Raw genomic sequence first — 26,294 nt, forward strand, 5'->3', positions numbered from 1 at the left:
GTAGGACGATTTTAATGATGTTGACAGAAAAGATGTTGGAACAATTAGATAAAATAACAGAGTCCCTGTATAGCTTTGATCTGGAGGGCTACTTTTCTATCCCCAAGTAGAACTCAGGTTAATGTTGCTTTACATGTTTGCACCATTATTTAGAAAATGATGTTAATGAAAAATGTAATTAATCTCATTTGTAATTTCAATTTAGTTGGGATATAAAAATGTGATTTCTTTGATTATAGTTTCTCATACAAAGCACTTTAAAACTTTTTTTAGTTCTGTACCCACAGTAATGATAGAGCTTTAAATAACAGTGAAAATTGAGTATATAGTAACTAACACTTATCATCCCATCCCAATATATTTGTTTATTGATATTATTTAGTGTGTGCATTTTGAACTCCACCAGCATGGGATTGATGAAGGAATTTTTTTTATGCCAGGAAGTTGCTCATTTTGATGTTTTTTTTGTTTGTTTGTTTTTTGTTTTTTTTTGTTTTTTGTTTTTGCAGTGCTTGGGATCGAACTCGGGGACTTGTGCTTGCAACACAAGCACTTTACCGACTGAGCTATCTCCCCAGCCCTCATTTTGATGTTTTTATTGCTAATGCTCTTGTGGGATTTTTCCCCCCCTTTCTTCAAGTTAGGACTTACTTCATTAGTTCCACGAAGAAATCTTTGAATTGTATTGTTGCTCTTCAAGAAGTGAAGGGAACCCTTCTCATCCTTGTTTTAAGTAGTAAGGATACTTTTTAGGGATGAGTTGCAGTTCTTTTTAAGTGGGATTTAAGTGAGACATGGCAAAATGTAGATATTGTAGCTAAGAATTATTTATTGATTTACACAGTTGTTACTTTCTAAAGTATTTTTCAAAATGACAAGGTATCAAACAGATATGTTCTGTCATACTAGTAATTTGTAGGTTTAAGTCTAATTTTTAAAATTGCTTTCAATGATTACAGTTTGACTTTTATGTTGATAATACATTAATCTTGATCAGCTAATTTTTGAGTTACAGAACTAATTTTTAAAACTATGATCTCATTTTAATGTGAGAATTAGTCTCTTCTAAATGAATCCCAGATACATTTTATTTTCTAAAGATAAATTACACAAGAGGCAAAGTGTCACATGGAATTTAACTTTCTCTGTGTGGTGAAGACATATGCAGTAACTAAAACTCTTTTATATATGTGCTTTTTTTCTAAGTATTTTCCTTGATATTTATTTCTATTCTACCAAGAGATTTTTCTTCTCAAATGAATTCCTTTTTCAAATATTTATTTTCAAAAAGTTGTTGAAAATAATCATGTAGTTCTGACTTTGAAAACACTTTAGCAATAGAAATTTGAATCTCAATTTTACGTTGGTTCAGATATTTACATTCTTTAAAGATCATAAACTTTGTTGTTAAATTTTACTAAATCTTTGCTTAGTGAGACTTTTTGTTCCATCTGGGAAACCAGATTCAATACATTAGGACTATTCTTTCTGTTGACTTTTGTTGCAAGATAATTGTATTTGTGTGTGCATATTTCCTTCCCAGGTCATCCCACCTTTTGTAAGCCATGTCCGGGTTATTGCATGCTAGTTCTATTGTTCTTTCAGTTCCCAATCTGATGCTATCCTTCTTCAACTGACACTGTTTCATTACTACTGCCCTCATTTGCTGCTACCCTCATAAGCATTTTGGAGCTATGTTCTCTCTCCCATGGGCTTTCTAGTTTTCTAATCTTGGTTTTAGTTATATAGCAAAATAATGTTTACTTGGTGCTTCATGACTTGCTAATGTACTGCTGTTACCACGGTAGTATGAATTGAATAGGACCAATGGCACTTCCATTGCTGAGGCACGGGGGCCATAGTGTTCTGGACGAGTGCTCTACCACTGAGCTACACCCCCAGCCTGGGTCATAATATTCTGTACATAACAGGAGTGATGTTTGTATATTGGAAATACTGAAGTCCATTATTTTGTTACACAATTTTTTTTGACATTTCTGCTTTAATTTATTGTTTACCTTACAAATTCTTGGCAGTGGGGATTGGCTAAAAATATAAGATGGATTTTGACCACAATGATTGTGATACAAGCTTTGGTTTCCTGCGATTTTTGATTGTCAACATCACTGCATTTCCATGTTTTGTTGAACGTCTTCAGTTCTTTAGTCTTCACCACATGACAAACATCACCCAAAGAATGGTATATCTAGTGTATTAAATCCTGTTTCATAATGGTTGTATCTTTGTTTATGTTAATGATTTCATAGTATAGTACATGAATTTTCCTTGAGAAAAAGTTGAGTGCATACATACTTTAATTAGAAACAAAATCTGAAAGATTTAAAGTTTAATATGATAGCTAGCGATCACATTATTGAATGTTATCTGGGGCTATAAATTAGTCAGTATAAGGATAAACCAGTGCTGTTCAATGTAAATATAATGCAAGTCACATATGTATAATTTTAAATATTCTGACAACTAAATTTTAATGTATTTTTAATAGCTTATTCAAAATATTCAGCATTTAATTAATATAAAAATGAGTAAGATAATTCATATATTTTTTATGATAAATCTTTGAAATCTGCCTTGTGTTTTATTCACACTTAAAATACTTCTCAGTTCTGACTTGCCCTGTTAGTAGTGCTTAGTAGCCGTACATGACTAGTGGCTACTTAGGAAAAGCATGTTGAGATATATGAAAACATCAGTTGCCAAATTCTTGGTGAATTAGAATACTGGAAAAATTCAAGATAAGCTAAGAATGTTAAAATCTCACTGTGTCTACTTTGTCCACTGGCTAATGGGAAACATTTTAAACCATGCCACTTCTGGACCTTTTGTTGCACAAGTCACTGAGTATTTTCAGTGTCTGAGTTTTTGATTCATAGCCCATACACACAAGCCACATAGGGGCTTTTCTGAATCTGAGAGGTCAGCACACAGGAAATAGAACCTTTGTCTCAAGCATTGGGAGTTTGTTATCAAAGGGCAAACCACAGAGGATTGTTTTTTCCTTTATAAGTAGTTTAGTATTGAAGTTGAGAGTTTTATGTCCTCCCTTTTATATGTAAAATTTCCATTGCTATTTAGTAAGAAACCTGATGCTTATTTTCTTCTGAGATATGTCAGATGTATCTCAAATATATACTTTAGAATCTGACTGACTACAGGAATAATAACAAATTAGGCTTATGTCTGTTCATAGAATAAGATTATTTTATTTTCTGACCTACCTCCCACCCCTGCCCCAATTTTAGACACAGGATTTCACAAAGAGAAGGAGGAAAAATTAACAGGAAGTAGGGCAAGGAAAGTAGTGGGAGCAATAACATGCAAATTTGTCCTTTAAGTTACACATTTTTGAAAATTTTAGTATATCATTTTTCAGTAGTTTTATAGGTAAATATACGTTAGGACTTTAGAAAAGTGGTTATTGGCCCTGCTACATGCAGTAATACCCTGAGCGGAGGGGTTGTTCTGGAACAGTCCCATTCCAGTGTATGAATATAGTCTCAAGATACTGTGAGGCTGAAGAAGGAGGATGACAGGTCCAGAACTACAGAGTATAGTTTATTAGGTTCGTAGAAAAACATGGTCTTGGGTGACTGTAAGACCAGGTAGATCTAGTCATTTGAATTAGAAACAGGAGGCTTACAGAGAGGCAGAACAGAGACTTTGTCACAACTGGAATGCACCTGCTTTACCTCAGCATAACATCAAAGATATTGGGCACATTGCTGGAGCTGAAGATACCAGGGTCTGGTGGCAAAGCTCCATGGAACACTCTTTTTCTTTTTTTGCAGTGCTGGGGATTGAACTCAGGGCCTTAGTGCTTGTGAGGCGAGCACTCTACCAACTGAGCTATCTCCCCAGCCCCATGGAATGCTCTTGATGGTTTATTTATTCATAGTATGTTGGGAAGTTGCAGGGAAACCAGCCTCATTTCTCAGGGGCAGCCATGGTGGTTCCTACACAAGTGGACTTTGGGTAGGTCAAGCTTTTACAGCATCATTTTATTGCTGGGAGCAGTGTCACTTGCCTGTAGTCCCAGCAATTTGGGTGGCCAAGGCAGGAGGATTGCAAGTTCAAGGCCTGTCTCAGAAATTTAGTGAGACCCTGTCTCAAAAACAAACAAACAAACAAACAAACAAACAAAGCAGAAGGGCTGGAGATGTAGCTCAGAGGTAGAGTACCCCTGGGTTCAATCTCCAGTATCACCAAACACCCCCCTCATCAAATCATCATTGTAAAGGCCTCACCCTAGACCAGTTCAAACACAGACTCTGAGCATGTCTTTGACCATAGCCCTGGATGAAAGTGGAATCCTGAATTAGAGAAGTGTGATGCTTTTTGTTACCTTACTGGACTCCTCCCCTGCTCCAGTGTATGAAACATAATACTATAAAAAACTTGGGGAATTCTCTTTCAGTGCCCCTCGCCTTCCCCACCCCAGTTCTCCTTCCTCTGCTGTACAGACCAGGAAGGACATTTTTAAAAATGATAATATCAAATCATCTTGGTTTATATTTCAGCTTCTATTCCACTTGTCTCATTTCACAATTGTATTTATCCATTCTAATTTGGAAATTCTGAGACAATAGTAAGCCACATGGCTGTGATCTATGTCAGATACTTTCATGTACTGACTGCTTTCATGGTATTCCTGAAAAATCTATTGTAAACATTTTATGGATTTTTTTAAATGATTTTCAGTAAACATTTCAAAAAAATTTTATTAAAAAACACAAAGATAATATATTTTTATAGCTTAGTCAAATTCTAAGAATTCTTCATTTTTGAATTTTGCTTTCTGCCATTTTTTCTTGTTCATGTCTATTGTATATGGAGAGCTTAGGAATTTGCATAAATTCTGATATCATAATCTCTAGGGTGTTCTCAAGAAGGTGAAATTTCTTCACTATAATAAGTTTGTAAAGGTAGTACTTCAGTAGATCATAACTACTTTCCCATTTGTGAACTGAGTTTTAAAAAAATTTTCATGAATTTATATAATTTTATTATGTACCTTACAGTGTTAATAACATATCTGGGTACTGCAGTAGCATTTTAAGTGAACTGTTTCAAATTAATGTATCAGTTTCATCATCTATTTCTGTGAGAAGAAAGCATGCCCCAGAAGGATGAGCTATAGGGGATTATAGTTTTGTTAAGAATTACAAGTGAGCAATTTATTTAATAATTGTAGACATTGTTTCTGGTTTGTAAATACAGGCCCCTTAGCAAAGAATCATGTAGTGGGTTTTTGTTTTGTTTTGTATTTTTGTTTTGAAGAACTGGGGATTGAACCCAGGGGTGCTCTACTACTGAGCTACCTTCCCAACCCTTTTTATTTTTTATTTTGAGACAGGATCTTGCTAAGTTTCCGAGGCTGGCCTGGGACTTGAGATCCTCCTGCCTCAACCTCCTGAGTTGCTGAGATTATAGGCATGTACCACTGTGCCCCACTAGCACTGAAGTTTTTGAGGTTTATTTTTGTTTTTAAAATTAAAACTAGATTGTAAATCATACTGTCTGAGTGAGGAGAGACTCAGTTCTCGGTAAGTTGTTTCATTTTCAGATTTTAATTGAAATAAGTGTATTTCAATCTAGCTTTTAATTAAAACATTGAATTTTGAAACACGGCTTTTATAACATGACATTAAGTATTTCTGTAAAGCAAAATTTTCCTGGATTGTTTTAATTGTCCATTCTTGGATACTTAAGAGGTAAAACCCACATGTTTGATGCATTGTTGTAGGACCCATGAAGGATTTCCTAGTGAACAGATACCTCCCTGGGGGGCAGGTCAGCTGCATCGTGGCTGACAGTGTTGATTGCCCCATGCCTTCTGGTTGAAATACAATGCTGTATTTTTTAAAAAGAAACTGTTTAGAAATATTTTTGTTTATACCACAATTTTCCAAAAATCTTACTAACAATTGGTACTTGGAAAGATAAATAAACTCAGCATGAAAATTTTCATAGCTCAGTTATTAGATTCAGACCCTTATCCTCACAGTGTTGTCAGTGTGATACGGAGCAAGTTACTTTGTGAAACTGTGCCTTAATGTCTTCATCTGTAGAAGGACAGCATATGGTTTTTTTGTTGGAATTTAATGATAATACATATAAAGCACCTGGCCTGTTTTAAATGCCCCTTATTCTTGAATTACAGAATAATGCAGATAATAATTGTGAGAATGGAGACTTGAGAAGGGTGTGATTGTGTATTATATGTAGCTCTGGAGTGATAGTCCTTCAGTCAGACAGATTGACGAACGACTGTGCTGAAATGCACCAGTGAAAACAGGTGCCGCCCTTGACCACGTCACACACTCATAACAGTAAATATGACATGTAGGGTTCCCAAATGGCCCACAGTGGTGGTGCAGGTTTATAGTTACTGAATAGCCCATCTCATGCAGGATGTGTGATAACATGCCACACAGGATAACTCAGGATAACACAGGGTACCACAGGATAACTCAGAAAACCGAGGGAGCTAGGGGAAACGCTGCAGGTTTGTAGTCTTAGACCTGGCTTCTGGAGGATGTGAAGATTGAGCCTTTCCACGGAGGCCTGGTGACCTGGGGTTTGTTAAGTATACTCTCTGGCTCTACCTCAAGTCAAAACACTTAAATTCTAAAAAGATCCCATGCTGACTAAAGTCCAACAAGCACTTGTCCAAAACATCAGGAAGCCAGTTTTAAACATTAAAAAATGTCCAACCTTTTGAAGTGCAAAACCAAAGACACAAACAGAAACAGGAGACTTTCCTTGAGCTCTGAGAGTTATATCTAAAGCCATTGCTGAAACAATTTTGAGTACTGACCACACTTATATTCTGAAATAATTGAAGACCAAGGCTAATGACGGCCGTTTCCATACTTTTATTAGTGTCTTATCAAATTAAGATCAGGTGTGAGTTCTCATTCTGTTCAATACTGAACTCAGTTTAGTATTTGAGACTTCTTTATGTAAAAAAAAACTGTAAGACATAAGAATGTCTGGATGTGAGTGAATGCCTTTACCAGAAAGATAAATGACACTGTAAGTCTCATAGCTCCAGTGTGGACTGAGTGAATGTATTTACCAAAAAGGTGAACGACACAGTCTTATGATTCCCTTACTAGTTATCTCCCTTTTTGGTGTACGTCTTAAGTGGTTTTACTCTCCCTCAGCTGTGCTGGGTAAGTAATAGTGCTGGCTTTTAGTAATAGTGTTGGCTTTGCAACAAATGTTGGGATGGGGCAGGGGTTGCAGGCTTGACTTAGGACTTGGAGGAGTGAAGTTGCCCATGAGGTACCAAATGTCCTCTGTCTGTTCTTAAAACTGATGATCTTGGACTCTAGTAGTGACATTGGTTACATTTAATAACCAGCAGTAGAATTTGACTTTTAATAGAGAGTTACTCATACCTGCCATTCCTGGTTCCCCACCCCATAGACTTGTGATTCCTGTATACTTCCCTGGTTGGTATATTTACCTGAGCTATTGGCTTCAAGGAGAAAGAAGATTAATGTTAACTTTAAATAATTTTTGAGATTAAATAATTATTCTTCAGATCTAATTCAGACTCTGCAAGATAGTATTTTTTAAAATTTCTAGGATTTGATAAATTGGTTCTGTTTAGCGCTCTATAATATATAGTTTGCCGATGGTTACATTTTGAAGTCTTTTGCTTTTAGCACATTTTGTCCCATCTTCCCAGATGTGGAACACCTATGAAAACTCATAGTCTATAATGTATGCTATAATCATTTTATTATAACAATTACAATAATATGTATAAGCCCTGCCTAATGATTTCTGACCTATTTTAATGTACCTGTGTCAATTGCATTGACATATTTGCAGAATTGAACTTGGGACATAATTGGTTAATTATGTTTGTTGGTAGTTTACTAGTGTATAGTGCCTTGCATACATTGCCCCACCACCCCTTTTTTAATAGGTGAGGAAATTCTAGGATACAATTGGTAGGATTAGTGTATTTTATAGCATAGTACATTGTTTACGGATGAATTCATTCATGGATATGTTGATGCAAAAAAAGAACTATAGATGCTCGGAAGAAAAAAGTAGTGTTGAATAGCTGCTGAACAGAGAACTCAGCAGAGAACAAAAGGAACATGGCCCCTTTTGGAGCCTGTGGTTGGTGGTGAGTGCTGTGGAGCACAACAGGACAGAGACAGCAGGTGCAGTTGGTAGTGAGTGCTGTGGAGCAGGCCAGGACAGGGACAGCAGGTGCAGTTGGTGGTGAGTGCTGTGGAGCAGGACAGGGACAGCAGGTGCATTTGGTGGTGAGTGCTGTGGAGCAGGCCAGGCCAGGGACCGCAGGTGCAGTTGGTGGTGAGTGCTGTGGAGCAGGCCAGGACAGGGACCGCAGGTGCAGTTGGTGGTGAGTGCTGTGGAGCAGGCCAGGACAGGGACCGCAGGTGCAGTTGGTGGTGAGTGCTGTGGAGCAGGCCAGGACAGGTACCGCAGGTGCAAAGCACACTGTGCAGAAGGCTGACATTTTCTGAATGACTATGTAAGTTCTTTTTGATCAAAGCTGAGATATGAAGTATAATTTATAACTAAAGTTTGATAATTACAACTGTATTTTAGTTTAAGATTTAAAGAATATATTAGGTAATTTCTTCTTTGTCAAAATATCTATATTTAATTATAATTTTCTTTAGTTCCTATAAAATTGCACATAATCTGTCTTCCAGTGTCTTATGATAATGTACTTATTAAAATTCATAGTGTAATTACCCAAACTTTTATTATATAAATTCTTCATAGCAGTTGAGTAGTTTCCTAATTATCCCTGAAATGGCATCCAAACATTCTTGATCTATAAAGCCCTTCATTTGGTTTATCCATGTTATGTGAAATGTAAATGCTTTTGGAAATGAAATATAGTTTTGGCATCAAAGCTAACTTTTAAATTGTGATGAATAATACATAATCACCAGAAAATTCTTACTATGAAAAAATTCAATATTATTTTTATCTTAGAGTATGATTTTTTATTATAAATCTTGAGAACAGTCTGCAGACATCACACTAAAAGATATACCAAAAGAAATTTGAGATGAGCACTGGTATCCTCTGAGGAAAGCCAGTAGAAATATTGCGAGAAGTTCATTTCCTCTTGCCCCTGCTTTCTGTATAACTAAGTAAAGTTAGGAGCAGTGAGACCCTCCAGTTGGTGGTGCCGCAGGTGTGGTGAGGGAGGTAGGTGCTGGCTTATTTGCAGTGCTAAGGAAGTCCTCCTGGCCTGGCAGTGCTTAGAGCCTGACATGCAGGAGCAGGAGAAGAAGCTGCCAACCACTTCTCAAGGGTTGAAGAACCTGGAGTAGCAAAGGGTTCTGAGTCTGTTGGACCGTGATTGAAAGAGTTAGGCATGTTCGAAGGACAGCAAGGAAGCCAGTGTAGCTACCAGCAGGGAGATAGTGCCGTAAGGGTGGTTTGTATTCAGGTGCACTGAGGAACAGTCAGAGGGCTCAAGATATGATAGTGACATGCTGGATGAGACTTACATTTCTGGAAACTTCCCCTGGCTGCTGGGGGGAGAAGGACTGGGGAGACTTGTGTGGGCAGGAAACATGAAGCCCAGTGGGTGGTTGCATTGGTTGAGGTAAGAGGCTGCTGGCAGTGGAAATACAGGGGAATAGACAGACGTGAGACGAAGCTTAGAAGCTCTGGTCTTGGTGATGATTAGGATTGAAGGAGTGGTAGAAGAGGATCAAAGGCAGAGGAGTGGAATAAGAAGAGAAGGGAACTCCTGGTTTTCTAACCAGAAGACTAGATGGGGAAAATTAAGCGAGCAGTTTTAGATATGATAAATTTAAGAGATGTGTGTGACAAGATGTAGATACAGTGAAGGAAGCTGAAAGTCACACTGACTTGGAGATATCAGAATAGGTTAAAACTAGAAGTATGAATGTGGGAGATGACAACTTCCAAGATCAAGTTTAAAGACCTTATAGATAGAATTTGTTTAGAATTTGTGCCTCAGCCCTAGGAAGCTCCAGAACGTCAGGAGTCAGGTCGAGGAAGAATATGCATGTGAGATGGAGAAAGATCAGTAGGGTGGGCAGTACCTGTGTATGTGCTGCTACCTCCAAATGCAGCAGAGTTGTGTACAGGTGTTAGGGACTTTAGTAAAATAAGAGTAGAAAGGACTTGCTGCATAGTGATTACCAAAGTCCCTTGACCAGCACAGTAGGGAAGGCAACAGCGACACAGGCGCAGACTTGTCTGCGGTGGTTCTCATGCTGTGGTTGCTGCTTTGGTGAGTGTGGAAAAAGCTGTGTTAGAGATTGAGTGGTTAGGGAGAAAACCCAGGATATTATTGAAGACTGAGTAGTTTGTGCTAGCGATAATGTGTTGAATTGTTGGGCTTAAAATGTTTGTGGCTATTGTTTATGAATTCAAAATGAAACCATTCTTTCCCTTCTGGGTTTTTTCCCTTCAAAACACTGTTCTTTCATTAACCATATTTCTTCCTAATCAGAGTAGTCAAACTTGTACTTCTTGTTTTAATTCATGTGCTATTTTTATGTAATTAATGGTATTCTTATTTACTAGTTTGATAATCTAGAAACCTGGTAAGTACTGTGAACAATATCTTTAGTTTCGGTTATTTACTTACTAAAATTAGTAACATATATCATTGAAATGCCAAATTCAAAATAGGTTCTTAGTTGTTTGACTTTTTTTTTTTTTTTTTTTTAATCTCTGAATGTTACCTTCTGGAGTAAATTTAAACATTTTTGTTTATGCTCTTTATCATCTTCATCAGATTAAGTCCAGATTATTGCTGAATGGTGTTTACTTGGAAGTAAAATGCTTTAGTTTTGTTTTAAATATTTTAATGACACCCTATTTCCCATATAGTTTATTAGGTACTTTTGGCATTTTAATTTGCAAATTTAGGACAATTTGTTCTAATATTTCTTTACTTTTCAAATTAGTTCCTAGGATATTTGTAAGATATTCATTCCCCTAAGTAAAAAATAAAAATAAAAATCCAGTCTACAACTAATGACCTTTGAAAGAAGTGTTATTCAACACTAAGATTATGTCATTTACATTTTAAAGTTTCATAGTTTGAAGTTACGCATTTATCGATCACTTGTCTTTCTGATTACATTTTTTGGCCTGCTGGTTTGGTTATAATAGAATATCACTTTATTTGATATTACCTATTTCACCTTTTCAGCATAGTTATATTTGCTAGAAGAACCTATCCCCATTTCTTCTATTAATTCTTTGTGTGATTGACTTTTTTTTTTTTTTTTTTTTTTTGGTGCTATTGCAGTTTATGAGTCACTGTTGGTGTCATATTAACCTCAATTTTTAATGTCTGATTGTAGTGATAACCAGAAAAAAACATTTAATGTAAACTGTAGCTGCAAACATTTCAAGTATGAAGTCTCTGTGATAAGTTTATTTTCCCTATCTTGAAGGAATATGTCCTAAATTTCCATACGTTTGCATTTGTTTTTGCTGTTCTAAGATTCCTTAGTTGCTGGCTTTGATCTTTTATGTTGCTGAGTTTTATACATCTATTTTCTCACCTGCCATATCCTAGGGGGCTTGGAGTACCCATAATACAGTGAGCCCACCTTCCTGGTCCCCAGACATTTCAGAAGGTCGGGAAATTTTTAAACCCAGGCAGCTTCCTGGCAGTGCCATTTGGAGCATCAAAGTGGTAAATAAAATTGCATTTACATTCATGTATCATTTCTTTCTAGTTTGTTTTGTCCTATTGGATGTTAAGAATCAAACCTGTCTTTTCTAGATTCAGCTTCCAGAACCACTTTTGAAATCTTAAAAATTTTTAATGTAAAGAAATAACATGCTGGCATTGTAAGATCTAGAATAGAGGGGTAATTGCAGTTCTGCAAGTGTGATTTTCAGTGCCTCTGTTATGGTTGATTCCTTTAGTTATTATGCAGTGTTTCTGTAAGGGGTAAGTCCTTGTCACACAGGCCACTAAATGATCAAGGACTTGTTTCTTCATGACTTCATAAAATTTCTGTTGTTCAGAAAAGAACAAAGGGAAAAACTCCATTAATCTGTTATGTATTAAGGGAGGAGAAGTACCAGAACTGCACCAGATTTCATTGTCTTAACCTCAGGATCATAGAGCTTTTTTCCATGCCGTTGGTGGATGATTCTCCTAGTCCTTGAAGTAAGTTAATTAGTGATACATGTTGAAGGGAAAAAATATTAATTTGAAACAGTATTAATCATCTCAAAAGTTTAAATATAATTGGATAGAGAGTACAGTTTTTCTTCATGTTCTACATCTTATATAATTCTGGAGTAAATTTATAGTTTTTAGACTCATGAAAGATTTCAGAGATTGTAGATTATACTTTATTTTCTATTATGATCAGAATGACTGTTTTTTTTTAAATTTACCCATATATTGTATTTAAGTATAAATATTTGTTTTGAGTGTGTAAAGAATGATTATTTCGACAGTTTTATTGCAAATGCTGCCAGTTTTTATATACTCTCTTATCTGCATTATTTGACTTTAGGGAAAATAAATTGAGAGATGACTGATGCCTTGATTTTTAATTGCTGCTTTTTAACTTCAATGAAATCTTCCATACATATTTTTATAAAAAACTGTGCAGATGAACTCTTTCATGTCCATCCCTTCTTCAAAGAAACTGATGGACCTTTGTCTCAAAGGACCTAGGGGAGACAGTAAGAGAAGACAAGGAGAGACGATTTGAAAACTGGAAGGCTGCTCTGTTTATTAAAATTGGAGGGGAAAACAACCCCCTTTGCCTTTGGGCATGTGTGCATGTGTGTGTCAGTGTGTGTATCTGTGTGTGTTTGATTCTTGGAACATCACCATAGTTTTTGACCTGGAAGCTATTTTGCTAAATGAGAAGTGAGTTCAGCACATGAAACTCTGAGAATTGACATCATTTGAAGATGTATTTTTTAATTTGTTAGGGGAAACAAAGATCAGAAAGATTATTTTAACAGTTTTAAGTGTATATGATATAATATATGTATTTGTGTAGTTGCCCCCCCCCGCCCCCCCCAGAATAATACCTAAGTCTGAGGATAAACAAGGGCAAGGGAAAAAAACGACAAACCAAACTCTGGTACTTACATTTTAAAATGCTAGGGAATTTTACATGTTTTCCCATAGGAACTTTTTTATGTGTTGAGTAAACTGTCTGATAAATTATTCTCATTTTAGGTACTTATTGTTCAGGTTATTTAAAGCAAAGCTTTTGTCTTTTTTTTCAGTTTCCCTATAATTTTTAAATAATTTTTCCTCTAAATACTATGGTAGAATGAGGTCAACATGTGTAGTTTATAGGATAGGTATTGAATAATATAGGAAAGGGACAATTTTGACAGGAAGAAGACAGTTTTACACTAGGAATAATGAACTTTCATGCAAAGTAGCAGTGAGAATAATGGTTAAAAACCAGGGACTAGAATCAGATTTGCTAGCTCATTAACCTTGGACAACTTAACTTTAAGGTTTTAGATCTCATTACATTTATCATTAAAGTGGAGATATTAAAGCAAGTACCTTCTTTGTGCATTCCTTGAGAGTAAAAAGTGCTTGGATCAGGATATAGTAACTACTCGGTAAAGACCAGCTGTTACTACCATCCCTGAGAGAACAGTTATCCATAGTTCTTCTTTCTACCTACTTTTCATTGAATATGAATGTTGTACATCAGAATACCTGGATTGGGTGTGGATGTGCTAGCTGTGCAGAATGGAGGATCAGGAAATGGAAAAATAATGCCAAGGCCTGCTGAGGGGGAACATGGTGCACAGAAAAGGCATGACCTTTGATTCTAAGATTATAAACATTTTATATGTAAGTTTTAAGTTGTGGAATACATAAAGATACAGAAGACTGATCTGTTACTATGTGTCATCTAATCAGAATAAAAGAGAAGCAAATATCTGTGTAACATTTAATAAAATGTCGTATCTCACTTACATTTGTATCTGCACATTCTTCGGGCTCCTTCCAGAAGGTTGACTTACCTCATCTGTTACATAGGGCCGGGGCTCTGGATTCCCAGGCAAGCGGAGGCCTCGCGGTGCAGGACTGTCAGGACGAGGTGGCAGAGGCAGGTCCAAATTGAAAGGTGGAATTGGAGCTGTTGTACTACCTGGGGTGAGACTTGCTTTATTTATATTTGCTATGGTCTTTAAATGCCAATTTAATGATAATCTCATTTGTACCAAGTTATTTCTCTCCTAAGAGTCACATAAAAAGGCTGATTTATTTAAATTTTACTATATGTCTACTTCGGTTTTTGTTTGTTTGTTTGTTTTGTTTTGTTTCTAATCTCTTGTCAACTTTTGTTTTCTATTTTCTCATTCTTTCTTTTCTTGTTGACTGTTTCTATGCTAATTTTCCCCTAAGAGCCAGTATAGAATATTTTTGCTCTTTTATTTAAAAAAAAAATCAAATAACTCTCATTATATTCTTAGATCTCTGAAAAGTTTTATTAGGTTGGCATTTTAAGTTTTTGGTTGGTGTTGCTCTCATGTTGTAACAAGGCTTATAGAAGAAACTAGAATTTTTGCAGATCAGTGTGGATTCTAAACAGTTTTATGGTTGTCTGACATATTTTAGGACTGATAAATATTTGCTCATTGGCACTCCTTGCGGCTTTCTATAAATGTGTATTGAAAAATGTATTTGATAAATACTGGCTAACATTTAATGTAGTAAATTGACTATTCCACTGAAATACTGTTTTTTAAATTCTAATTGTCATTTTAAGTTCAAGAGAGGTGGAATTATTCAATGTTGCAGTCGTAGTAGAAGAAAGAAAACTTGGATTTTGGTCTTCCTTTAAAAGATGCAAATTTAATAAAAAAGACTTATTGAGTCATAGTTGATATAAGGCTACAAATATGATACGTAATTTTGCAATTTTTGCTGTGTATATGCCCTGTAAAACCACACCACAATCAAAATAGTGAATGTGTTTATTCTCCAAAATTTCTTTAGAACCCTCTGTAATCTCTCTGCCTCCCCTACGCTTTCCACCAGACCTTGTCTCCAAACAGTGGTTCATCTAATTTCCCTCTTTATGAATGTTTTTATTTTCTAGATTTGTAGATAAGTGAAATCATATAGAATGTATTCCTTCTGATCTGGTTTATTTTATTTAACGTAACTATTTTGAGATTCATTCATGAGGTTGCATTTGTGAGAAGTTCCTGTTTTTAAATAGGTTTGTGGTTTGTGTATCTGCACAACTGTTATTGGACATATGGTTGCTTCTGATCTTTGACTGTTAGGAAGAAAGTTGCTATGAACTTCTGTCTGCAAGCTTTTATGTGGTGTATGCTTTTTGTTTTCTTGGGTAAATATCTAGGAGTGGAATGGCAGGATGTGGTGGGAGCATGTTTAGCTTTTTAGGAAAACTGTTTAGTATGTAGACTTTGCCATTTTATATTCACAACAAGAGTATGTAAGATTCTATCTAGTTCTTCCACATGCTCAGCAGTACTGAGTATGGTTGGTTATTCTTACTTTTTTTTTTATTTGTTCTAATTAGCTATACATGCCAGTAGAATGCAGTTTGACACATCATACATAAGTGGAGCATAACATCTCATCCTTCTGGTCATACATGATGTAGAATGGTATTGGTCATGTAGTCATATATGCACATAGGGTAATAATGTCTGATTCATTCTACTGTCCTTCCTACCCCCATACCCCCTCCCTTTCATTCCACTCTGCCTAATCCAAAGGAACTCTGTTATCCTTAGGCCCCCCCTATCTTATTGTGAATTAGCATCTACATATCAGAGAAAACATTCAGTCTTTGGTTTTGGGGATTGACTTATTTCACTTAGCATGATCATCTCCAGCTCTGTCCATTTACTAGCAAATGCCATCATTTCATTCTTCTTTAAGGCTGAATAATAGTCCATTGTGTATATATACCCCATATTTTCTTTATCTATTCATCTGTTGAAGGACACCTAGATTGGTTGTATAGTTTAGCTATTGTGAGTAGTGCTGCTATAAACATTGATGTGGTTGTGTCACTGTAGTATGTTGATTTTAAATCCTTTGAGTATAAACTGAAGAGTGGGATAGCTGAGTCAAATCGTAGTTCCATTCCAAGTGGTTGCAACATTTTTCATTCCCACCATCAGTGTATGAGAGTACCTTTTCCCCTACATCCTTGCAAACATTTGTTGTTGGGTGTTCTTGATAATTGTCATTCTGACTGGAATAAGATGAAATCTTAAGAGTAGTTTTGATTTGCACTTCTCTAATTGCTAGAGATTTTGAATATTTTTTCCATATATTTGTTCACTGATTGTATGTCTTTTTCTGTGAAGTGTGTTCAGTTCCTTAGCCCATTTCTTGATTGGGTTATTTGGTTTTTTGGTGTTTTTTGAGTTCTTTACATATCCTGGAGATAAATGCTTGGTCTGAGGTACATGTGGTAAAGATTTTCTCCCTTTCTGTAGGAATGTTATTGATAGTTTCCTTTGTTAAGAAGAAGCTGTTTAGTTTGAATCCATCCCATTTTTTGATTCTTGATTTTACTACTTGTACTTTAGAAGTCTTCTTGTTAAGGAAGTTAGATCCTAACTGACATGATGAAGATTGGGCCTACTTTTTCTTCTGTAAGGCCTAAGGTCTCTGTTTTAGTGCTTAAGTCTTTGATTCACTTTGAGTTGATTTTTGTGCTGGGTGAGAGGTAGGGATTTAATTTCATTTGCTACATATGGATTTCCAGTTTTCCCAGCACCATTTGTTAAAAAGGCTATCTTTTCTCCAGTGTTTGGTTTTGGTGCCTTTGTCTAGTATGAGACAACTGTGTTTTTTTGGGTTTGTTTCTGTGTATTCTATTTGGTACCATTGTTCTGCATTTCTGCTTTGGTGCTAATGCCATGCCATTTTTGTTACTCCTGCTCTGTAGTATCGTTTAAGGTCTGGTACTGTCCTACCTTCTGCTTTACTCTTCTTGCTGAGGATTGCTTTGGCTAGTGTGGGTCTTTTATTTTTCCAAACTAATTTCATGATTGCTTTTTCTAGTTCTGTGAAGAATGTCATTGGTATTGTAATAGGAATTGCATTAAATCTGTTTAAAACTTTGGTAGTATGGCCATTTTGACAATGTTAATTCTGCCTATCTAGGAGCATGGGAGGTCTTTGCATCTTCTAAGGTCTTCTTCATTTTCTTTCTTTAGTGTTCTGTATTTTTCATTGTAGAGATTTTTTTATCTCTTTTTCTAGATTGATTCCTAAGTATTATATTTTTTTGAGGCTACTGTGAATGGGCTAGTTTTTCTTTATTTCTCTTTCAGTGGACTTTTTTTAACTGATGTATAGGAATGGTTTCAACTTATGCGTGTTGATTTTATATCCTGTTGCTTTGCTGAATTCATTTACTAGTTCTAGAAGTTTTTAGGTGGGATTTTTTTTTTTTATTGTAAACAAATGGGATACATGTTGTTTCTCTGTACATGGCGTAAAGGCATACCATTTGTGTAATCATAAATTTACATAGGGTAATGTTGTTTGATTCATTCTGTTATTTTTTCCCTTCCCCCCACCCCTCCCACCCCTCTTTTCCCTCTATACAGTCCTTTCTTCCTCCATTCTTGCCCCCCTCCCTAACCCTAACACTAACCCCTCCCACCCCCCATTATGTGTCATCATCCACTTATTAGCGATATCATTCGTCCTTTGGTTTTTTGAGATTGGCTTATCTCACTTAGCATGATATTCTCCAATTTCATCCATTTGCCTGCAAATGCCATAATTTTATCATTCTTTATGGCTGAATAATATTCCATTGTATATATATACCACAGTTTCTTTATCCATTCATCAATTGGAGGACATCTAGGTTGGTTCCACAATCTGGCTATTGTGAACTGAGCAGCTATGAACATTGATATGGCTGTATCTCTGTAATATGCTGATTTTAAGTCCTTTGGGTATTGGCCAAGGAGTGGGATAGCTGGGTCAAATGGTGGTTCCATTCCAAGATTTCTAAGGAGTCTCCACACTGCTCTCCAGAGTGGCTGCACTAATTTGCAGCCCCACCAGCAATGTATGAGTGTACCTTTCTCCCCACATCCTCGCCAACACCTGTTGTTGCTTGTATTCTTGATAATCACCATTCTAATTGGGGTGAGATGGAATCTTAGGGTGGTTTTGATTTGCATTTCTCTTATTACTAGAGATGTTGAACATTTTTCCATATGTTTGTTGATTGCTTGTAGATCTTCTTCTGTGAAGTGTCTATTCATTTCCTTAGCCCATTTGTCGATTGGATTATTTGCATTCTTGGTGTAGAGTTTTTTGAGTTCTTTATAGATTCTGGAGATTAGTGCTCTATCTGAAGTATGATTGGCAAAGATATTCTCCCACTCCGTAGGCTCTTTCTTCACATTGCTGATAGTTTCCTTTGCTGAGAGAAAGCTTTTTAGTTTGAATCTATCCCAGTTATTGATTCTTGCTTTTATTTCTTGTGCTATGGGAGTCCTGTTGAGGAACTCTGGTCCTAAGCCGACATGTTCAAGCTCTGGACCTACTTTTTCTTCTATAAGATGCAAGGTCTCTGGTCTGATTCCGAGGTCCTTAATCCATTTTGAGTTTAGTTTCATGCACGGTGAGAGATATGGGTTTAATTTCATTCTGTTGCATATGGATTTCCAATTCTCCCAGCACCATTTGTTGAAGAGGCTATCTTTTCTCCATTGCATATTTTTGGCCCCTTTGTCTAGTATGAGAAAATTGTATTTATTTGGGTTTGTGTCCGTGTCCTCTATTCTGTACCATTGATCCACCTTTCTATTTTGGTACCAATACCATGCCGTTTTTGTTACTATTGCTTTGTAGTAGAGTTGAAGATCTGGTATTGCAATACCCCCTGCTTCACTCTTTCTGCCAAGGATTGCTTTAGCTATTCTGGGTTTTTTATTCTTCCAGATGAATTTCATAATTGCTTGCTCTATTTCTGTAAGGTACATCATTGGGATTTTAATTGGAATTGCATTGAATCTGTATAGCACTTTTGGTAGTATGGCCATTTTGACAATATTAATTCTTCCTATCCAAGAACATGGGAGATCTTTCCATCTTCTGAGGTTTTCTTGAATTTCTTTCTTTAGTGTTCTGTAGTTCTCATTGTAGAGGTCTTTCACCTCTTTTGTGAGGTTGATTCCCAAGTATTTTATTTTTTTCGATGCTATTGTGAATGGGGTAGTTTTCCTAATTTCTCTTTCTGAAGATTCATCATTTATGTATAAAAATGCCTTAGATTTATGTGCATCGATCTTATACCCCGCTACTTTACTGAATTCACTTATGAGATCTAAAAGTTTTCTGGTGGAATTTCCTGGTTCCTCTAAGTATATAATCATATCATCAGCAAATAGGGATAGTTTGAGTTCTTCTTTTCCTATTCGTATCCCTTTAATTTCTTTGGTCTGTCTAATTGCTCTGACTAGAGTTTCAAGGACGATATTGAAAAGAAGTGGTGAAAGAGGGCATCCCTGCCTTGTTCCAGTTTTTAGGGGGAATGCTTTCAGTTTTTCACCATTTAGAATGATATTAGCCATGGACTTAGCATAGATGGCCTTTACAATGTTAAGGAATGTTCCCACTATCCCTATTTTCTCTAGTGTTTTGAGCATGAAGGGGTGCTGTATTTCATCAAATGCTTTTTCTGCATCTATTGAAATAATCACGTGATTCTTGACTCTAAGTCTACTGATATGGTGAATTACATTTATTGATTTCCTGATGTTGAACCAACCTTGCATCCCTGGGATGAAACCTACTTGATCATGGTGCACTATCTTTTTAATATGTTTTTGTATGCGATTTGCTAAAATTTTGTTGAGAATTTTTGCGTCGATGTTCATTAAGGATATTGGTCTGAAATTTTCTTTCCTCGATGTGTCTCTGTCTGGTTTAGGTATCAGGGTAATATTGGCTTCATAGAATGAATTTGGGAGGGTTCCCTCCTCTTCTATTTTATGGAATACTTTGAGAAGTATTGGAATGAGCTCTTCTTTAAAGGTTTTATAGAACTCGCCTGAGAACCCATCTGGTCCTGGACTTTTCTTTGTTGGTAGGCTTTTGATGACTTCTTCTATTTCATTACTTGAAATTGGTTTATTTAAATTGTGTATATCTTCCTCGTTCAGTTTAGGCAATTCATATGTCTCTAGAAACCTGTTGATGTCTTCGAAATTTTCTATTTTGTTGGAGTATAGATTTTCAAAATAGCTTCTAATTATGTTTTGTATTTCAGTCGTGTCTGTTGTGATATTTCCTTGTTCATTCCGAATTTTAGTGATTTGGGTTTTCTCTCGTCTTCTCTTTGTTAGTGTGGCTAAAGGTTTATCAATTTTGTTTATTTTTTCGAAGAACCAACTATTTATTTTGTCAATTTTTTGTATTGTTTCTTTTGTTTCAATTTCGTTGATTTCAGCTCTGAGTTTAACTATTTCCTTTCTTCTGTTACTTTTGGTGTTGGTCTGTTCTTCTTTTTCTAGGGCTTTGAGTTTTACTTCTTTTATTAAATGCGCTCCATGAAATAAATTTTCCTCTAATTACTGCTTTCATAGTGTCCCAGAGTTTTTGATATGATGTTTCTTTGTTCTCATTTACCTCTAAGAATTTTTTAATTTCCTTCGTAATATCTTCTGTTATCCATTCATCATATAATAGCATATTGTTTAATCTCCAGGTGTTGGAGTAGTTTCTGTTTTTTACTCTTTCATTTATTTCTAACTTCAATCCATTATGATCTGATAGAATACAAGGTAGTGTCTCTATCTTCTCGTATTTGCTAACATTAGCTTTGTGGCATAATATATGGTCTGTCTTAGAAAAGGATCCATGTGCTGCTGAGAAGAAAGTGTATTCGCTCTTGGTTGGATGGTATATTCTATAAATATTTGTTAAGTCTAAATTATTGATTGTGTTATTGAGATCTATGGTTTCTTTGTTCAATTTTTGTTTGGAAGATCTGTCCAGTGGTGAGAGAGGCGTGTTAAAATCACCTAGTATTGTGTTATGGTCTATTTGGTTTCTAAAATTGAGAAGGATTTGTTTGACATACATGGATGAGCCACTGTTTGGGGCGTAGATGTTTATGATTGTTGTATCTTGCTGATTTATGCTTCCCTTAAGCAGTATGAAATGTCCTTCTTTATCCCTTCTGACTAACTTTGGCTTGAAGTCCACATTATCTGAAATGAGGATGGATACTCCAGCTTTTTTGCTGAGTCCATGTGCATGGTATGTTTTTCCCCATCCTTTCACCTTTAGTCTATGGGTATCTCTTTCTATGAGGTGAGTCTCTTGTAGGCAACATATTGTTGGGTCTTTCTTTTTAATCCAGTCTGCCAGTCTATGTCTTTTGATTGATGAATTCAGGCCATTAACATTCAGGGTTATTATTGAGATATGATTTGTATTCCCAGTCATTTGGTTCATTTTTAAAATTTTATTTATTTATTTATTTATTTGACAAAATTGATTCCTCCTTTATTTGACAGTTCCTTTAGGATAATTCCTCCCTTTGCTGATTTGCTTCTTTGTTTTTTATCTCTTCCTCGTGGAATATTTTGCTGAGAATGTTCTGTAATGCTGGCTTTCTTTTTGTAAATTCTTTTAGCTTTTGTTTATCATGGAATGATTTTATTTCATCGTCAAATTTGAAGGTAAGTTTTGCTGGGTATAAAATTCTTGGTTGGCATCCATTTTCTTTCAGAGCTTGAAAAATGTTGTTCCAGGCCCTTCTAGCTTTTAGGGTCTGGATTGAAAAATCTGCTGATATCCGTATTGGTTTTCCCCTGAATGTAATTTGGTTCTTTTCTCTCACAGCCTTTAAAATTCTGTCTTTATTTTGTATGTTAGGTATTTTCATTATAATGTGCCTTGGTGTGGGTCTGTTGTAATTTTGTGCATTTGGAGTCCTATAAGCCTCTTGAACTTGATTTTCCATTTCATTCTTCAGATTTGGGAAATTTTCTGATATTATTTCATTGAATAGATTGTTCATTCCTTTGGTTTGTTTCTCTAAGCCTTCCTCAATCCCAATAATTCTCAAATTTGGCCTTTTCATGATATCCCATAGTTCTTGGAAATTCTGTTCATGATTTCTTACCATCTTCTCTGTTCAACTTTGTTTTCAAGGTTAAATATTTTGTCTTCAATATCTGAGGTTCTGTCTTCCAGGTGTTCTATCCTATTGGTTATGCTTTCTGTGGAGTTCTTAATTTGGTTTATTGTTTCCTTCATTTCAAGGATTTCTGCTTGTTTTTTTTTCAATATCTCTAACTCTTTATTGAAATGATCTTTTGCTTCCTGTATTTGCTCTTTTAACTGTTGATTGGTGCTATCATTCAATGCCTGCATTTGCTCTTTCATCTCATCATTCAATGCCTGCATTTGCTCTTTCATCTCATCTTTTGCTTCCCTGATCATTTTAATTATGTACATTCTGAACTCCCTTTTTGTCATTTCTTCTGCCATGCTGTCGTTGGATTTTATTGATGTAATATCTAGATTTGTTTGGGGCATTTTCTTCCCTTGTTTTCTCATATTTTTCAGGAATCAGTGGGTCCTTAAGATATTGCAGATTTCCTCTATCGACTTATAATGTCCCTGCAGATTGCTAGTATATCCCCTCTTATCCTTCAGTAGCCTTCAGTCTTGGAGGAAGTTGATAATGCGGTGCTCTACAAGGAAGCTGCCTCTCTAGGGGTGGTGGCCTTCAGGTGGGGTACATTCCCTGATAATGGGCAGAGGTGCCTCCACTTGTTGACCAATGGTCATCCAAAGGGGAACTAGCCTGCGGGCTGAGGCAAGGCCTGTTTGTGCCTATGTCTCTGGTTTTACCGTTCTTGTGGGAAAACCTCACCCGGCAGGGAAGACTCACCCGGTTGGGAGGTCTCGCTGGTCAGTTCCCCCCCTAGAGGTTCCCCTCAATCTACAACTACCGCCTGGGCTGGGCTGCCTTCCTGTGCAACATTCCCAGGGGCCTGGACCTACCTCCTGGGCCTGGGAGCCTCACCCTTCTCAGCCAAGTCTCCTTAGGCTGCCTCTCCTCAGAGAATCTGCCCGCAGTCCTGGAACCTTCGTTCCACCCCTAGGGGTGTCTCTGTGCGGCTCTTCCACCAAGAAGCCGCCTAGGTCCTGGGACCCTGCTCTGCACCTAATTGCCTGCCTATGTGACCTCTCCTCTGAGCCGCCACCTGGAGCCCCGTACAATAGCTCCAAGACCCAGAGACCCGCCACACACCTCTTCCTCTGGACAGCTGCCCGGTGCTCCGATGCAGTCAATAGGAGTCCAAGCAACTCACTTCGCGTCTCCTCCTCCCGCCACCCGCCCGTAACCCTAGGCAGTCACTCCGAGTCCAAGTGACCCGCCCTGTTCCTCCTCCTCCTCGGGGTAGCCCTCCGGGTGTTCAGGAGCGGTCCCTCGGAGACCAAGCGACCCACCGCGTTCCTCCTCCAGGCAGGCCACTGGTGTTCAGGAGCGGTGGCTTTGAGTCCAAACAACTCACCACTTGCCTCCTCCTCTGGCAACCGCCTGTGGCTCTGATGCAGTCACTCCTAGACCAAGCGACCCGCCGCGCTCCTCCTCCTTTTCCTCTGGGCAGCCCCCTGGTGTTCAGAAGCAATCGCTCTGAGTTCAAACAGCTCGTGCCACGCAGCTCCTCCTCAGGCAGCTGCCTGGAGCCCCAGTGGTTGCTCCGAGTCCAAGCGCTGTGCTGAGCCGCCACCTCTACGATGATCCCAGTTGTCCCAGTTGTCCGTGTTTACCGCTCCAGCGGGGAGGAGGGGTGTCTTGCCGGGCAACTCTACTTCACAAAGTTCCCTGCGTTCTGGGGCTACCGCCCCATCCGGGACGTCTCCCCAACGGGAGAGACTCACCTGGCCGCTTTGATTTGGTCCCAAGTCTCTCGCTATCTCCTCCTTTGAATCCTGTGTCCTGGAGCAACATGAAATGCAGCCGCCCTCTAGTCCGCATCTTGAAACCCGAGGTGGGATTTTTTTGATCTTCCAAATATAGAATGATATCATGGGCAAATAGTGATAATTCGAATTCTTACCTTTAATTTTTTTCTTCTAATTGCTCTGGCTAGAGTTTTACGGGCAGTTTGGATAAAAGTGGTGAAAGAGGCTGGCAGAAGGTGGGCCCTGTGACTGGCTCTGAGGTTCTGTCAGTTGTGGGCATGTTGTGGTTGCCACCTGCTCAGGCCCCTTTGCACTGGTCTTGTTGGCCACGTCCCGTGGAGTGACTGGTGGGCTGCAGTGCCCACCACTCCAGAGCTGCCTGTGCTGGATATGAAGCGACCCTTCCTGTGCCGGGGATTGCTGAGTGGCCAGGCTGCGGGCCTGTCTTTGGTGGCCTCAGTGTCCTGCTGCTGTTCGTATTACCACACAGATGTCAAAGTGCCTATTATCTCCGACCATCGTTGCATCTGAGTGTTAGGTAGCACAAAGTCTTCAAAAGAATGCAGCAAGGCTAGAAGAGGTTTCTCCTATTTGGTAACTGCAACAGCTACTGTGGGTGTTGCATATGCTGCCACGTTTGAGTCCAGCATGAGTGCTTCTGCTGATGTATTGGCCATGTCGAAAATTGAAACGAAGTTACCCGTCATTCCAGAAGGTAAGAACATGGCTTTCAAGTGGAGAGGTAAACCTGTTTGTGTGCCACAGAACCAAGAAGGATATTGACCAGGAACCTGCAGTTGAAGTGTCCCAGTTGAGGGACCCACAGCATAATTTGGATGGAGTAAGAAACCTGAATGGGTTTCCTGACAGGGTTTGTGCTCATCTTGGTTGTGTACCCATTGCAGATGCAGGAGATCTTGGTGGGTATTACCACCCTTGATGTGGGTCACTCTGTGATGCATCAGGCAGGGTCAGGAAGGGACCTGCGCCTCTCAACCTGGAAGTTCCCATGTATATGTTCACCAGTCATGATATAGTGAGTGTTGGTTAGAGACTCGAACTCAAGTCCTAGGCTACTTCCGTTTTTCATGTCACTCCAAAAGAGTTGAGGGGAAGCCTCCTGTACTTCTAAGTTGGTTGATTTGAAATATCGAAGAGTTGTTAATAATGTACTTGCAAACATGAATGTGAAGGAAATTGAATTTAATGTTGAGTACCTAAGCAAGCATTGACTTCATAAAGCTACTGTTAAACATTGTTAAGCTCATTCACAGACTTGAAAGGTGCAATGTCTTTGATAGCTAATTCTAAATAAAAATTGCAGTCTGGTGTACAAGAAAAAAAAAGTGGTGAAAGAGGGCATCCTTGTCTTGTTCCAGTTTTTAGGGGGAATGTTTTCAGTTTTTCTCTGTTTAGAATTATGTTGGCCTTGGATTTAGCATATCCATAATATAAACAGAAAATATGCCAAAAGAATTTACAATCTGAAATAGTGAACAAGAACAGAAATAGTGCAGGACATGATGTTCATGAGGGAGAAAGAGAGAAGCCAGAAGCAAAAATCCGCAGGAAGAGTGGAAGAAGAACCAAAAGAAGTTGTCTGTTAGGTGGAGAAAAGATAGAAAGGGAATCCAGGAAAACAGACAAATGAGAGGAAGAATACATATAAAGAGAAAAGAATTAAAAATATAAGAATATACAGTAGAACTGCAAAATACCATGCATCTATCACTGTCCTCAACAAACCGATGCACGAAAAATACCCTACTGCAAATGTGGTGGAGAGATGCCAGAGAAGAAAAAAATAAAAATAAAATAAATGTTGGTGGAAAATTGAAGAACTGTCTCTGCTGGCATCCAAAAGCTTCTCACCCCTGTCTCTGACTTCCTGCAAGACTGCCCAGCTCAAGACTGACCCTGGCAGACCCAGTCATTATCCCACCAGTCTGAACCCCTGATGTCCTGGGTTCGGTCACATTTCATTCCCAAGATCTCAGTCCCACTGGAATTTGGAGAAAGACCACCAGGGATGCGCAACCCTGAGAGACAGTAACCAGATGATGGCAATCAGCATTCCCAGGAGGTAGACCCTAGGCACAGCCAAATCTGCAAGCACCCTGACACTGAACCTCTAGGTCCTGGCTAGTGGTGCCAGACAGAAGCACCTGTACCCCAAGATGACGTTGGCAGCAAACCTGCTGGCACCCCAAACCCCAGGCTCTGGCTGGTATCTCAAAATGGATGTGACCACTGCAACAAAACCTGGAGTGTCCCTGGCAGCAGACCTCTGGGAGGTGTTGGAAGTGCTAGTGGGTGGGGGTCA

At 37.9% G+C, this 26,294-nt stretch overlaps 1 protein-coding gene and 1 pseudogene across 19 annotated transcripts in view; both read left to right on the top strand.

Annotated features, from left to right (window-relative positions):
- The window catches only part of Kmt2c (lysine methyltransferase 2C), a 268,206-nt gene that overhangs the window by 159,743 nt on the left and 82,169 nt on the right, over nucleotides 1-26,294 (top strand). For 18 of the 19 annotated variants that reach the window (XM_047559963.1, XM_047559970.1, XM_047559969.1 and 15 more), the window contains 2 exons: nucleotides 11,594-11,713; nucleotides 14,060-14,176. In XM_047559963.1, coding sequence (XP_047415919.1) covers nucleotides 11,594-11,713; nucleotides 14,060-14,176 — 237 coding nt within the window. The remainder of the gene's footprint in view (nucleotides 1-11,593; nucleotides 11,714-14,059; nucleotides 14,177-26,294) is intronic. The other variant, XM_047559974.1, reaches the window with a different exon arrangement.
- Nucleotides 23,344-25,022, top strand: LOC124990445 (cytochrome b-c1 complex subunit Rieske, mitochondrial-like; annotated as a pseudogene).

Source organism: Sciurus carolinensis, chromosome 8, assembly GCF_902686445.1.
Source record: "Sciurus carolinensis chromosome 8, mSciCar1.2, whole genome shotgun sequence".
Taxonomy (NCBI): Eukaryota; Metazoa; Chordata; class Mammalia; order Rodentia; family Sciuridae; genus Sciurus; species Sciurus carolinensis.